General features: G+C 46.4%; 1 protein-coding gene across 1 annotated transcript; it reads left to right on the top strand.

Moving 5' to 3' along the window:
• The first annotated feature begins 894 nt into the window (after positions 1–894).
• LOC130190171 (B-cell receptor CD22-like) lies at positions 895–11,796 on the top strand. Its single transcript, XM_056409447.1, has 9 exons — positions 895–899; positions 946–1,046; positions 6,610–6,948; positions 7,224–7,451; positions 8,232–8,492; positions 9,712–9,972; positions 10,275–10,362; positions 10,621–10,681; positions 10,764–11,796. The coding sequence occupies exons 2-9, from the start codon at positions 977–979 to the stop codon at positions 10,932–10,934; spliced, it is 1,479 nt and encodes a 492-aa protein (XP_056265422.1). The 5' UTR covers positions 895–899; positions 946–976; the 3' UTR covers positions 10,935–11,796.
• Positions 11,797–15,214: the final 3,418 nt, after the last annotated feature.

Genomic DNA, 15,214 nt, shown 5'->3' with positions numbered 1-15,214 from the left:
TATTGTTTCTTTTTGTTGACAGTTGAATACATATGCAGAGGGGATTATGCATATGTCTTCATATCAGACAGCCATAACAAGTATATTCTATCCATGTTTTTAGAACTAACATGTTGAGTCCCTGGATGCTGTGTGGACTAACCCCTCTGCATACAGCTTCATAATGTAGAGTTTTATTAATAAATGAGACATGAAGCTTCATAATATATAGTTTTATGAATAAATGTGTATACATGATAGAAATCGTCCTTTAAAGAGATTAAAGTTTCATGACACAGACTCTACAGGTGAAGAGGGTCAACACATGACCTCATCGATATCACATGGACCTTCATTACTGACCTTTAAGAGGAGGAATTATTCTTTGACATGTTTTATGAAATATGTTTAAATATGCAAATGTGTATATCTTGGTGTTTTTCTTTCCACAAAGAAGACGTATCACTCTCTCCAGTGCATTAACAACTATAGTGTGTCTCTGTAATCACGTTTCGTGGTTCTGGTCTTCGATGGGCGGTCCATCGTTCCCCAGGACTTGTTTATGTAAAGTTTGCAAAACAACAAACCGGTTCGCTTCTTCTATTTGGGGAATGATGACATCACGCTCTGAGGCTATAAGAAGAGGGAAGGGAGGCCGGCTCTCTGGACTCTGTCTAAGGACCAGGTACCCATCAAGACCTCGTGGTTCTCTAGAGTCTGTCTAAGGACCAGGTACCCATCAAGACCTCGTGGTTCTCTAGACTCTGTCTAAGGACCAGGTACCCATCAAGACCTCGTGGTTCTCTAGAGTCTGTCTAAGGACCAGATACCCATCAAGACCTCGTGGTTCTCTGGACTCTGTCTAAGGACCAGGTACCCATCAAGACCTCGTGGTTCTCTGGACTCTGTCTAAGGACCAGGTACCCATCAAGACCTCGTGGTTCTCTTCTTCTCTCATCTCTTCAGGTCTCAACGTTCTCCGCCCGGCGAGGTGGCGATGAGAGGAGCGGCGATGTGTTTCCCGGCGGCGGCCTGCGGATGGGTCGCCCTCCTTCTCTCCGTGTCAGGTACCTCCAGGAGGCCGTGAAACCTCATCGCTTCACGGTCGTCCTCTCAAGACGTCTCGAGGGTCTTCAACCTCGGTTTCTTTTCCATCACTCGTTCATCTTTCTGCATTCTGAAAGCAAATCAAACGGAAGTTTTGGAGGCGACGTAAACAAACTTCCAGAAATCAGAAAAGTCAAGTGAATTATTATTATTATTTTCAAATGTTTCAATACAGTCGATTAGTTCAGGGAAAAAGCCGCGAGCGCTTTGAGAGCTGCAGTAGAAATGTTCCGCTGGTACCTTTTTGTTATTTTTGCTTATCGTGTTGTTGTTGTTGTACTAACATGAAGTTGGGGAAGAGGCCTAAAGAGTTGGTCAACAGAGTATTTAATAGATTTATGTGTTTAGAACCGCTTCCCTTTAAACCGTCTCTTGTTATCTGTGCTAAAACCAGTCCGGTGGGATATTTCCATATTACGCCGAGCCGGCAGTAATTTGCCTGTTTGTCGCCGCGCTCGGGCTCGGTCTGGTCAGGAAGCCGAATTAGCCACGTTTGATTTGACACTGTTCCTTATCTACCCGAAAATCCAAAGCACATTTTTGAGAAGCAAATACCTTTTGCCCGCTAAGGAATTTGCATAATGAAAAATGACAACAAACAAACCATAAAGCATTACTTGTATCGCTCTTTTTCAACAGGAAGCAAACACATGCAAAACAAAGAGAACACGACGCGGAACAAGCTGGAAATAAACGTCTTGCCCTTTTTCTATTTTTAACTTTTATTTTAAGCATTCGAATTATGGCCGTCTTGATCTCGACTTGCTCGCAAGATCGAGTCGGCCTCAGTTATCAGAGCCAGGTGCCACCAGGCGGCAACCTTTGGTTCTGCCAATGCAGGAAGTGTCTTAAAACTTGCATTCTCTCTCCTGACCACCAGGGGGAGACACATCTCGTTGTATAGAAGTCCATGCTTCGTGTGTTAAATCTGCATTCTCTCTCCTGACCACCAGGGGCGGCGACTCTGGTTGTATATAAGTCTATGCTTCATGTGTTCAAGCTGCATTCTCTCTCCTGACCACCAGAGGGCGACTCCTCTGGTTGTATAGAAGTCTATGCTTCATGTGTTAAAGCTGTATGCTCTCTCCTGACCACCAGGGGGCGACTCCTCTGGTTGTATAGAAGTCTATGCTTCATGTGTTAAAGCTGCATTCTCTCTCCTGACCACCAGGGGGCGACTCCTCTGGTTGTATAGAAGTCTATGCTTCATGTGTTAAAGCTACATGTCGTGTTATTTACATTTGACACTCGATTAACACTAGTGTTAATCAAAATGAACACTTCTCAGTGTAGTGTAGAGTAAAATAATAACTCTCACAAGAGTTGCGTTTAACTCTGACATGTTAACACTATGTTCAGTGTTACTTTAACACTCTAAAGATAAGGGGCCATATGTTCACTGGCTGAGTGTTAACATGTACTCTTTAAGTGTTAAATTAACACTGACAATATTACTGTGTAGAAACTGTTAGACTTGACCGCCTGCTACTTTCCAGGCAAGTGCAGTTCATCTCCAATACTGTCACAGTTTTATACCAAAGGTATCAATTTGGGAATTCAAACTTTACGCAAGCTGCTGTTCATTTATGTATGAATGTCCACGTGTTCCTCGTCTTGTAAATTTATGTTTTCTCTCCTCCAGATGCTCCTAAGGTTCCCTCTGTGTCAGTGATTCCCTCTGGGGAAGTGAGGGAGGGCAGTAAGGTGACCCTGACCTGTAGCATGGATGCTATCATAGCAGCTAACTACACCTGGTACAAGGAGGACCAACCACGTCCTCTCAGTGAAGACCCTCAGCTCGTCTTCAGCTCCATCCGGTCATCTGACTCTGGACAGTACTCCTGCACAGTTGACAACCAGCTGGGGAAGAAGAGATCTGAAAACATCTCTATTGATGTGAAATGTGAGTGAAACATCTTACTGGAAAAAAAGGAGATTGATTTTGTCTTTCATAGATAAGTTAGATAGGTAAGTTTTAGTCAACATTGGAGGGAGCTTTGAGGGACCCCAGTCGTGAGAGGAAGAGGAGGGGACCCAGGACGGAGTCTTGAGGAACCCCAGTAGTGAGAGGAAGAGGAGAGGACCCAGGACGGAGCCTTGAGGAACCCCAGTAGTGAGAGGAAGAGGAGAGGACCCAGGACGGAGCCTTGAGGGACCCCAGTAGTAAAAGGAAGAGGAGAGGACCCAGGACGGAGCTTTGAGGGACCCCAGTAGTAAAAGGAAGAGGAGGGACCCAGGACGGAGCCTTGAGGAACCCCAGTAGTGAGAGGAAGAGGAGAGGACCCAGGACGGAGCCTTGAGGGACCCCAGTAGTAAAAGGAAGAGGAGAGGACCCAGGACGGAGCCTTGAGGGACCCCAGTAGTAAAAGGAAGAGGAGGGGACCCAGGACGGAGCCTTGAGGAACCCCAGTAGTGAGAGGAAGAGGAGAGGACCCAGGACGGAGCCTTGAGGGACCCCAGTAGTAAAAGGAAGAGGAGAGGACCCAGGACAGAGCCTTGAGGGACCCCAGTAGTAAAAGGAAGAGGAGAGGACCCAGGACGGAGCCTTGAGGGACCCCAGTAGTGAGAGGAAGAGGAGAGGACCCAGTACGGAGCCTTGAGGAACCCCAGTAGTAAAAGGAAGAAGAGAGGACCCAGGACGGAGCCTTGAGGGACCCCAGTAGTAAAGGAAGAGGAGGGACCCAGGACGGAGCCTTGAGGGACCCCAGTAGTAAAAGGAAGAGGAGAGGACCCAGGATGGAGCCTTGAGGGACCCAGTAGTAAGAGGAAGAGGAGGGGACCCAGGACGGGGCCTTGAGGGACCCCAGTGAGAGGAAGAGGAGGGGACCCAGGACGGAGCCTTGAGGGACCCCAGTAGTGAGAGGAAGAGGAGACTCAGGAGGGAGCCTTGAGGGACCCCCGTAGTGAGAGGGCAAGGTTCAGACACAGATCCTCTCCAAGTTACCTGGTAAGTGCGGCCGTTGAGGTCGGATGAGAAGAGGAAGAGGAGAGCCTGAGATGCCAGGTCCTGAAGGATCTGGTGGTTCACTGTGTCAAATGCGGCAGAAAGGTCTAGAAGGATGAGGCCAAAGGAGAGGGTTGACTCTCGCCTCCTTCAGAGAGTTAGGGAGCCAGTTGAGAGGGATCTGTTAACAAGATGGGTGGGAAGGTAAGATGGTCCGGAGCATCAGCCTGGAGGATGTGAGACGGGGTCAAGGGGCATGTGGTCGGGTGGGCGGAGGTCACCAAGCTAAGAACTTGATTAGGAGACAAGGGGTTGAAAGAGGAAAGCGAGGAGGGTGCTACCCTAAATTTCCTGGAGCATGCAACATAAAGTAAAAACATGGACTTGCATTTAGCTGAAGTTTATTTGTGTCGGAGAAACGACAGTGAGGCAAGAGCCTGTTCAGACAAAGTATCCTGCAGACCACTGATCATATTATTGCTGTTGATGTCTCCTCAGATGCTCCAAGGCGTCTCTCTGTGTCGGCGAGTCCCTCTCCTGAGATCGTGGAGGGCAGCTCAGTGACTCTGACCTGTAGCAGTGATGCTAACCCAGCAGCTAACTACACCTGGTACAAGATGAAGATAAAATCCTTCCCTCATCGTGTCAGTGAAGACTCTCAGCTCGTCTTCCGCTCCATCCAGTCCTCTGACTCTGGGCTGTTCTACTGTAAAGCTGATAACCGTCTGGGGACGAGGATTTCTAAATTTGTCTCTATTGATGTGAAATGTGAGTAAAACTGTTTCTTAAAATACAAAAAACATCTTAAATGTGTTCAGTCTTCGCAGGAGAGGATTTCACTGGTCATACAATCTTCAGCTCGACTTGCTTCACATTCAGTCTGCTGTAATTCACTGAGCAGCTTCAGGAGATTTGGGTTTTTACCTTCGCATTGAAAATGCAGAAGGTAATGTTTTGATCGCCGTGTATTTATTATTATTAATTTTTTTTAAAAATGTTATTCTTTTATTTATTTGTATGTATGCGTGTTATTCGCATAAGTAAAAAAGTATTAAACCGAATCGCATGAGATTGGGTGGGATGATTGGTTATTATCCGGGGACCATTTGTTTAGATTTTGGGATCAATCGGGTCAAAGGTCAAGGTCAAGGTCATGAAAAGGTCAACATCTTCTTTTTACCATAGCGCGGTCAATTTATATCCAATTGGAATGCAAATAATGCCAAAATGTTCATAATTCAATGCCCAATCTACCGAGTGCCCATTCTAGTTTTAATTCCGTTTTGAGACCCAAATTCAAAGTCTGAAAAGCTGCAACACATTCATTCACCGTTTCTTATTAAAATACCACATGTTCTTCTGTATTAAAACAACCGTAACCTATAATTATCTCTGTTAAATCTTCCCCCCAGATGCTCCAAGGCGTCCCTCTGTGTCAGTGTGTCCCTCTCCTGAGATCGTGGAGGGCAGCTCAGTGACTCTGACCTGTAGCAGTGATGCTAACCCAGCAGCTAACTACACCTGGTACAAGAAGAACCAACCAGGTCCTCTCAGTGAAGAACCTCAGCTCGTCTTCATCTCCGTCCGGTCCTCTGACTCTGGACTGTACTCATGTGCAGCTGAGAACCAGCTGGGGAAGAAGAGATCTAGAAAGATCTCTATTGATGTGAAATGTGAGTGAAATACAGGTTATAAACAACAGAAGAGACACATTCAAGATGTCTGTACTTTATCAAAGGAGCAGGACACACGACGGAGAGATGAGGCTCCACATGTTCAACAAGAAATCTGCCAGATTGTCTAAATAAAGATGTTATTGATCCATTTATAATCATCTATATTCTCAGATGCTCCGAGGCGTCCCTCTGTGTCGGCGAGTCCCTCTCCTGAGATCGTGGAGGGCAGCTCAGTGACTCTGACCTGTAGCAGTGATGCTAACCCAGCAGCTAACTACACCTGGTACAAGGAGGATGAAGAAGAACCAGTAGCATCAGAACCGATCTTCATCATCAACGACTTCAGAGATGAACACAGTGGGAGATATCTCTGTGAAGCCCAGAACAACAGAGGAAGTAGTTACTCCACCTTGAATCTGGCAGGTGAGTCTTTCCGCTCTTTGTGATTCTCAGGACGTGCACACAATTATTTTTTCTCATTTTTATTTGACGTTATTTGACTCAAATGAAATTAGTTTATGTTTGCAGTAATACTCGCCAAGAACCGCAGTGTGCCCACGTGCTTTAAAAGCAGCTCCCTCTGCAGCTGGATACTGGAGGTCCTCACCAACAGACCCCAGTATGTTAGGTTAGGTCGTCACACCTCGTCCCCCCTCAGCCTGAGCACTGGCGCTCCACAGGGCTGTGTGCTGGGTCCCCTCCTCTACTCCCTGTTCACCCACACCATCATCTGTATATAATATATATACTGCTCTCTTTGCAATGCTGGTCGGATGATAACCGACATTTCGTTGCCTCAGTACCTGTACTCTGTGCAATGCCAATAAAGTTGAATTTGAATCTGATCTGAATCTTATTCTCCTGTGGATCTCATCGCGGTCTCCGATGTGCTCTCTCTTACAGTGGTGCCGAGTAACGATACAGTGACGTACTATTTTCCTGACATCTGTGCCCCCAGAGGAGGGTATACACTTATGTTCTGCGAAGCCAAGAACACAAACAATCGATCTGTAACGGAACAATTCTGGTTTACTCAAGAAGTAAATAATGATCCTTTTGATCTGACGGGCGACTCAGACTACAAAGGTCGAGCAACGAATATATGTTTTATGCCGACCGACTGCTACCTTAAGATCACAGACCTGAAGGAGAGCGACTCCAAGACGTACAAGTGCATCTTCTTTATAGAACCATCAGGTGACAAGTGGATCGGTGAACCTGGAGTCAATCTGACCGTCACAGGTAACGTGGGGGTTTACAAACACACACACACAAACACACACTTAAATAATGATAATCTATTAAATATTGGATTTTAAATGTACTATTAATTCATGTATTGTGCTTCTACTTTAATCATCATTATTGTTTTTTATTTGATATTCTTTTTTTCCTTGTCTCTCACACACACACACAGACACACACACAGACACACACACACACACACACACACACACATGTTGCTGGGTGACTGTGTCTCTTGTAACGCGTGACTGTGTTGTCTCTCACGGATCCAGCTCTGCAGGTTAAAGTGATCAGCGTGACGGTCAACAGCTCTCACACCGAGGCAAATCTGAGTTGTACCAGCATCTGCGGCGGTCCTTCCTACAGATGGTACCTGAACGGACAGAAAGTTCCCGGGGCCAGTGCTTTCTACACGGGCTCTTTGAAACCTGGAGACGGCGTCTCGTGTCGTCTGATCAGTGATTGGTGGTACGATGGTGGCTCTCCCTCTCCTACCCTCTGTGAGTATGCGTCACGGAGTCGTGGGAAACAAACAAAACGACCGGATCGTTCCAGACAGAATTAATCATCGGCAATCGGCATGCAATCGAATGCATGCCGGTTAGAATGGTGTCCGTCTCGAGTCGGCCTCAGTTTTCCGACCCAGGTGCCACCAGGCGGCAGCCTTTGGTTCTGCCAATGCCGGAAGTGTGTTAAAACTGGCATTCTCTCTAGTGACCACCAGGGGGCGACACCACTGGTTTTATAGAAGTATTTGCTTCATGTGTTAAAGCTGTGTTCTCTCTAGTGACCACCAGGGGGCGATTCCTCTGGTTGTATAGAAGTTCATAGAAAATTAATCTACTTCTTTCCGTATTCATTCCCTCAGTAAACATGAGTTCATGATCTCAATCTGTAGTTACAGCATGATGTTTATTTATTAAATTATATTTCATAGAACATTGTGTGAGGTTCCGATAACTACGTCCACTTCTTGAACTCAACACCTCGTTTTATGGAAAATCTTAATTTGATGTGTAATTGTAAAACGCTAGATTGTTGGCTGTTAGCTACATGTTTGGAATGACGGTTTAATCCATAAATAAACATAGCTTTTGTGGGTTAATAAAAGTAATACGTGTTTATTAAACAATTAGCTCTTTCAAAGTCCTTTTCACGGTAGAAGAACAACGGATATAATATCAATTTGGGAATTCAAACTTTACGCAAGCTGCTGTTCATTTATGTATGAATGTCCACGTGTTCCTCGTCTTGTAAACTTGTGTTTTTCTCTCCTCCAGATGCTCCTAAGGTTCCCTCTGTGTCAGTGATTCCCTCTGGGGAAGTGAGGGAGGGCAGTAAGGTGACCCTGACCTGTAGCATGGATGCTATCATAGCAGCTAACTACACCTGGTACAAGGAGGACCAACCACGTCATCTCAGTGAAGACCCTCAGCTCGTCTTCAGCCCCGTCCAGTCCTCTGACTCGGGACAGTACTCCTGCACAGTTGACAACCAGCTGGGGACGAAGAGATCTAGAAACATCTCTATTGATGTGAAATGTGAGTATTTTTGGAAGAAAACAAGATTGATTTAGTCTTTGATAGATGTTCAAGGGGCAGTTCCTGTGAGCATTGACGTCACTGTTGCCACTCGTGTGTATGTCTATGTTTACGGTTCAACGGCATCTAGTGCCAAGGGTGCACATTGCAACCGACTGAAATTGTTCCTGTGTGCGAATATTATACTTGTTTCCCTCTCTGGGCGAACGTCGAAACACGGCAGCCTCGTACGTAGATATAAACCTCTCATTTTAAGCCAATTTAATCACAACGGTTCTTATTTTCTGGTGATAATACACGAAAGTAAACATAGTTATCCAGATTGAATTCCATCTAAATGCGACACGCTAATAGATTTTACACAGATTAACCCCTTGAGAGCCGTCCTCTCATTTTCAAGGAGGTCCAAAATAAACGCTTAGAAAACCAGTAAAAGACCAGAGAACACGACCCAATGTGAAACACCACAACAGTGACAACCAAGCGAATAACACAGGGAGATGTATTATGATTTATTTGTAAAGTAGAAAAGATTGAGAGGACAACCTAAGAGTAAACAGGGAAGCAATGATCAATCTCTAAATGGAAAGAACATGATGGTTTTACTGGATCTCCTGACCACCAGGGGGCGACACCTCTGGTTGTATAGAAGTATTTGCTTCATATATTAAAGCTGCATTCTCTCTCCTGACCACCAGGGGGCGACACCTCTGGTTGTATAGAAGTATTTGCTTCATATATTAAAGCTGCATTCTCTCTCCTGACCACCAGGGGGCGACTCCTCTGGTTGTATAGAAGTCCATGCTTCATGTGTTAAAGCTGCATTCTCTCTCCTGACCACCAGATGGCGACTCCTCTGGTTGTATAGAAGTCTATGCTTCATGTGTTCAAGCTGCATTCTCTCTCCTGACCACCAGGGGGCGACTCCTCTGGTTGTATAGAAGTCTATGCTTCATGTGTTAAAGCTGCATTCTCTCTCCTGACCACCAGAGGGCGACTCCTCTGGTTGTATAGAAGTCTATGCTTCATGTGTTCAAGCTGCATTCTCTCTCCTGACCACCAGGGGGTAACTCATCTGGTTGTATAGAAGTCTATGCTTCATGTGTTAAAGCTGTAAAAAAGAAAACGTGGACTTGCATTCCGCTGTAGTTTATTTGTGTAGCGACGGTGAGGCAGAGCCTGCAGACCGCTGATCATATTATTGTTGATGTCTCCTCAGATGCTCCAAGGCTTCTCTCTGTGTCAGCGAGTCCCTCTCCTGAGATCGTGGAGGGCAGCTCAGTGACTCTGAGCTGTAGCAGTGATGCTAACCCAGCAGCTATCTACACCTGGTACAAGGACGATGAAGAAGAACCAGCAGCATCAGGACCGATCTTCATCATCAACGACTTCAGAGCTGAACACAGTGGGAATTATTACTGCAAAGTCCAGAACAACATGGGGAATAGTAACTCCATCTTGAATCTGACTCTGGTAACCGGTGAGTCTTTCCACTGGATCTGATTCTCAGGAAGTGCACACACACAATCGTTCCGTATTTTATTTTCCATTTTCAACCGGTCGTCTTCAACCCCACAACGATGCTGACTTCAATGAGTGTGTGTCTGCAGTCGACCTCGCCAAGACCAACACACTGTTGGAGTTTCCTTCGTATAATTCTCTTTTGTCTGCTTTCATAAATAACTTAAATGTTCTCTCTTTATAATTGAGGTTAAATGATGTATATGTGATTTATTATATTTGGCCACATCTTATAACTCCCCGATTATCTGCTCTCACCAGGTCTTCCAGACGGATGGATAATAGCCGTTGCGTTATTATCTGTTATTTTATGTCTCGTCGTACTCGTTGTTGGCTTGATGTGGATGAGGTGAGTCGTAACTCATTGTTCAATGAAACATGACAAGTTAAATTCAAGCAGTCGATGTCATGATCTGGAGTCTTATTTTGAAGTCCCGGTCTCTCCTCTGTTTCCCTGCACTTCCTTCCCTGTGACTGTCCGTCTTGTTCCCGATCGTTTCCTCCTGTGTGGACTTCAAAGACGGGAACACTCCAGATCACGACAGTCAATTCCTCCGTGATTTATTTGACCATTGTGAATGTGTTCCTCCACTCGCCTCCCCACCAGGAGAAAGTGGGCCCTTGAGCGACCCCCCGCGTCCCCCAGGAAACCAGACGGAGAGGCACAGGTGAGGAAGGGCAGACGAGCTCACCTCCCATCTCAGCTACACAACTGGACACACAATAATCGTATTCGTCTAATATCCATAGAAACAACCCGCAGAGGAGGAGAGTGACCTTCACTATGCCAGCGTCCAGTTCTCTAAGAAGCCAGCAGATCCCGTCTACGGGAACATCACGCCATCGGGGGCCCAAAGACGCCCCGCTGAGGACGCCGTGGAGTACGCCTCTCTCACCTTTAGGGGTCAACTCCCAGGGTGAGCAGCGCTGTGGAGCTGCTGTTCATGGCGAGTTTAACACCTTTGACATCAAAGCACATCTCAGTGAGCGTTATGTGGAGTTACCGTCGCATTGAAAATGCGGAAGGTTATGTTTTGATCGCCGTGTATCGGCTCCTGGCCGTCTCCATCGGCTCCTGGTCGTCTCTCTCGGCTCCTGGCCGTCTCCATCGGCTCCTGGCCGTCTCCATCGGCTCCTGGTCGTCTCCATCGGCTCCTGGCCGTCTCCATCGGCTCCTGGCCGTCTCCATCGGCTCCTGGTCGTCTCCATCGGCTCCTGGTCGTCTCTCTCGGCTCCTGGTCGTCTCCATCGGCTCCTGGCCGTCTCTCTCGGCTCCTGGTCGTCTCCATCGGCTCCTGGTCGTCTCCATCGGCTCCTGGCCGGCTCTCTCGGCTCCTGGCCGTCTCTCTCGGCTCCTGGTCGTCTCCCTCGGCTCCTGGTCGTCTCTATCGGCTCCTGGCCGTCTCTCTCGGCTCCTGGTCGTCTCCCTCGGCTCCTGGTCGTCTCTATCGGCTCCTGGCCGTCTCCATCGGCTCCTGGTCGTCTCTATCGGCTCCTGGTCGTCTCCCTCGGCTCCTGGTCGTCTCTATCGGCTCCTGGCCGTCTCTCTCGGCTCCTGGTCGTCTCCCTCGGCTCCTGGTCGTCTCTATCGGCTCCTGGCCGGCTCTCTCGGCTCCTGGCCGTCTCTCTCGGCTCCTGGTCGTCTCCCTTGGCTCCTGGTCGTCTCTATCGGCTCCTGGCCGGCTTTCTCGGCTCCTAGCTGGCTCTCTAACACGCCGTTGTTTGTGTTTCCTGGAACACACGATGGGAGCCAGAGGGACCGATGTCTGGACCTGCAGCCTGGATCAACAGTCCCCCCCCCCCCCCCCCAGTGTCACACATCTGACTGTAGTCCTGATGTCTTGTCTCGTGTGTGATGTACGTCTCTTCACGCTAAGCATAGTTCACACTGGTTCACTCTCACTCTGCAGCGACGTGTTCATTGTCCGTTAGAAGAGCTTTGGGGAAGAAGCCCCGCCCACAACTGTTTGAGATGCAGCTCTGAAAACCTCCACATTTAGGTGTTTTTATTCTGCTTATTTAATCTGTAGATTTCTGCTAAATGCAACACAAGTTAGCATTAGATAATTGCTCATTTGAATATTTAAAAATAACATTTAAAAACAATGTATACTCTTTGAATGTTGAGTAATCAAATGTGTAAGTGTCATGTTCATTATTTATTTGATAAAATGTGTGTAATGTAACTTTACATCTCTTCAACGGCAGTTTTCTACACTTTCATTCATAAATATATTCTGTTGCTTCCTACAGAGGGATTTGTTCTGAGCCTCATTTACACAACGATTAATTACTAAAGAGGAAGAATTATTTTTAAGAGCTTTTGACAATACTCTGAGTTATTAAATGAGATATATTAATTCCCTGCACGGAGGGAACTATTATACTTTTACTACATTTAAAGCTTGAGTGACCATTTACTTTGCAGATGTGTACAATAAACACAAAGCTAACATTAACATATCAATTATGATGTATTATTAATGATGTTAAGCTACATGTAGATAGAAATATATACTGTAAAGTAATTTAAATTCATCTGCATAATAAATACTTGTTTACTTTAAGATTTTTTTTAATGCTAGAGTTTTTTCTTTACACTTTCCTATCGCGAGCTTTTACTGAAATATGAGATTCCAATTCCTAGAAACTGCTATTTAAAAGATTAAATAAAAGGTTATTTAAAATAACAATCAATATGAATACAGATTACAGACCTCAGGTCAGTAAAGTCATCAGAGAAGGCGGCACAGGATTTAGACGTTGAGGAATAAAACTTGAGTGAGTTCAGAGACAAATATTTAAAGGCAGTAAAATGAACAAAAGACTTCTGTTTGAATGAAGAGAATCATGAAAGAAAGAAGCAACTCCACCTCCTTCCTCTGGTTCCACTCCGGGAACTGATGTTGGGAGGTGTTGACCACGTTTCAGCTAAAAACTAAAAATCAAGTTTGTGCACAACAATAAAGTCATTGATTAAAAAGCTTTACATTTCACCAATGTATTTGGACAGGCTGACGAGGAACGAGCGTTACGTCGTATATTCTCCGATGTTTCTTCGCAGCCTCATGTTTCCTTTCTCTACATCTCTGTCCCTGGAGAGAAGCGGCGGCGCCGTCAGCCCCGAAGTCCGGACCCAAAAGATATCAATGAATACCTGTACCCGGTCGGGGAGCTGGAGGATGGCTGTGGGGAGGGGGAGGGGCATTGCCCTTTAACATCGCAGATTATGTCACTGGATATTTATATATACACTACCGTTCAAAAGTTTGGGGTCACGTAGAAATGTCCTTATTGTTCAAAGCAGTTTTATTCAATGAAGATAACATTAAATGAATCATATATATATAACTATATATCTCTACATAGTTAATGTGTAGATGACTATTCTCTGGTGTATAAGTCTCTACAGAGGTGTGTAGAGGCCCATCTCCAGTGTTCTCATGGTACATTGTGTTATCGCCTTAGAAGACTAGCGGAGGGGTAGAACCCGCTTTTAAGCCTTTTGATGTGAGCGCAGCTGAAAACAATTATGCTGGTGAGAGAAGCTATAAAACTGGCCTTCCTTTGAGCCACAAGAACAACTACATGAATATGTACTATAAACATCTGGTCGCCCAGGTTCTGCTGTTTCATTTGATGTCCAACATCTCTTTCCTCTTTGGTGATGAGCGCATTGTTTTACCGTGTGTTCAAGTGTTCTCAAAGCCATCCAGAAGGTGGAACCTTTTTTAATAAAACACTATTTCGCATGGAAAAAAAGTGACTCGTCAGTTTCTGTAACACAACGAAGGAAACGTCGGACCGCTCTGCTCCTTTAGGTGAGCATCGCCTCCGCTTCAACGGCACCGGAAGCAAAGCACAGGAGACTTGTGGTTGTTGGGAGCCGTGACTGTGGATCTGGAGGGGGCCCGGTCCATCGGAGGATCCCACCGGACTGGACTTCACACCCGGTCCTCCGTGTCTTCTGCGATGTCCGAGACGTTCTCGTATTCAGGACGAGAGTCCAACTGATGGGGAGAGACGGCCAGGTGAGAGTCCATGGACCTCGTTCGTCATGCACATATTTCATGTTTAAAAGACCGTTGTTTGCGTAAGTTGTGCTCCTGGTTGATGCATTACTGGCTCATTATGTTCGAAAGCCAAGTCGTAACCACGAAGTCCCATCAACAGCATCTCTCTCTCACCTCCATCTCTTCGGGTTCTTGTGGTTCAGCGGTGGAGCTCAGAGTTTCCTTCTTCCTGGATTAAGTGCAATGAAACACAATGAAAGTCGTCACCCTGAAGCCAGAGGACCGGAGCGATGGGTTTGTTTCTCGCACCTCGTCCACCGACTCAGGAGAAGCAGAGGAATCAGCATCAGGACCACCAGAGTCAACCTGATGACAGTCATCGTCGATGTTGGATCCCCTAGAAATATGAACAGATTGTTACCATGTGGACCAGGTGTGAGACAGCAAGCAGGTGTGTTAGTGTGATGGAGAACTCACCGGCTACCGTCAGCTGGCAGGTGGAGTTACTACGTCCTCTGTTGTTCTGGGCATCACAGCAATATCTCCCACTGTGTTCATCTCTGAAGTCGTTGATGATGAAGATCGGTCCTGATGCTGCTGGTTCTTCTTCATCCTCCTTGTACCAGGTGTAGTTAGCTGCTGGGTTAGCATCACTGCTACAGGTCAGAGTCACTGAGCTGCCCTCCACGATCACAGGAGAGGGACTCGCCGACACAGAGGGACGCCTTGGAGCATCTGAGGAGACATCATCATACATTAATTTTAAGATGACAATGGAAGAACATATGGGTTGTATTCATGTTTGATTACTGCGTGTTGTTCCTGGAGTTAAACTTATGGAAATAGTTATGAACATGCTGTGTGGACAAAGCGACGTCCGACTCGAGGGTCCCAGACGTCTCCAACCGACACACTGGCTGGAAAACATTCTGGAGGTTATCGATTGAGACGCTTTACTCACATTTCACATCCATGGAGACGTAGTCAGACTTTTTCGTCCCCATAGCGTTCTTAGCTGCACATGAGTACAGTCCAGAGTCAGAGGACCGGATGGAGATGAAGACGAGCTGAGGGTCTTCACTGGGAGGACCTGGTTGGTTCTTCTTGTACCAGGTGTAGTTAGCTGCTGGGTTAGCATCACTGCTACAGGTCAGAGTCACTGAGCTGCCCTCCACGATCTCAGGAGAG

Source organism: Pseudoliparis swirei, chromosome 24, assembly GCF_029220125.1.
Source record: "Pseudoliparis swirei isolate HS2019 ecotype Mariana Trench chromosome 24, NWPU_hadal_v1, whole genome shotgun sequence".
NCBI classification, from domain to species: Eukaryota; Metazoa; Chordata; class Actinopteri; order Perciformes; family Liparidae; genus Pseudoliparis; species Pseudoliparis swirei.
Note: the sequence above shows the minus strand (reverse complement) of the source record. Positions and strands in the feature narration are given on the sequence as shown.

Bases quoted from the DNA above. Each gene is read 5' to 3' on its own strand.
- LOC130190171 (XM_056409447.1), top strand. From the start codon at position 977: ATGAGAGGAGCGGCGATGTGTTTCCCGGCGGCGGCCTGCGGATGGGTC. The intron at 1,047-6,609 runs GTACCTCCAGGA...TCTCTCTTACAG, and splicing joins CCTCCTTCTCTCCGTGTCAG to TGGTGCCGAGTAACGATACA. The intron at 10,363-10,620 runs GTGAGTCGTAAC...CCTCCCCACCAG, and splicing joins GTTGGCTTGATGTGGATGAG to GAGAAAGTGGGCCCTTGAGC.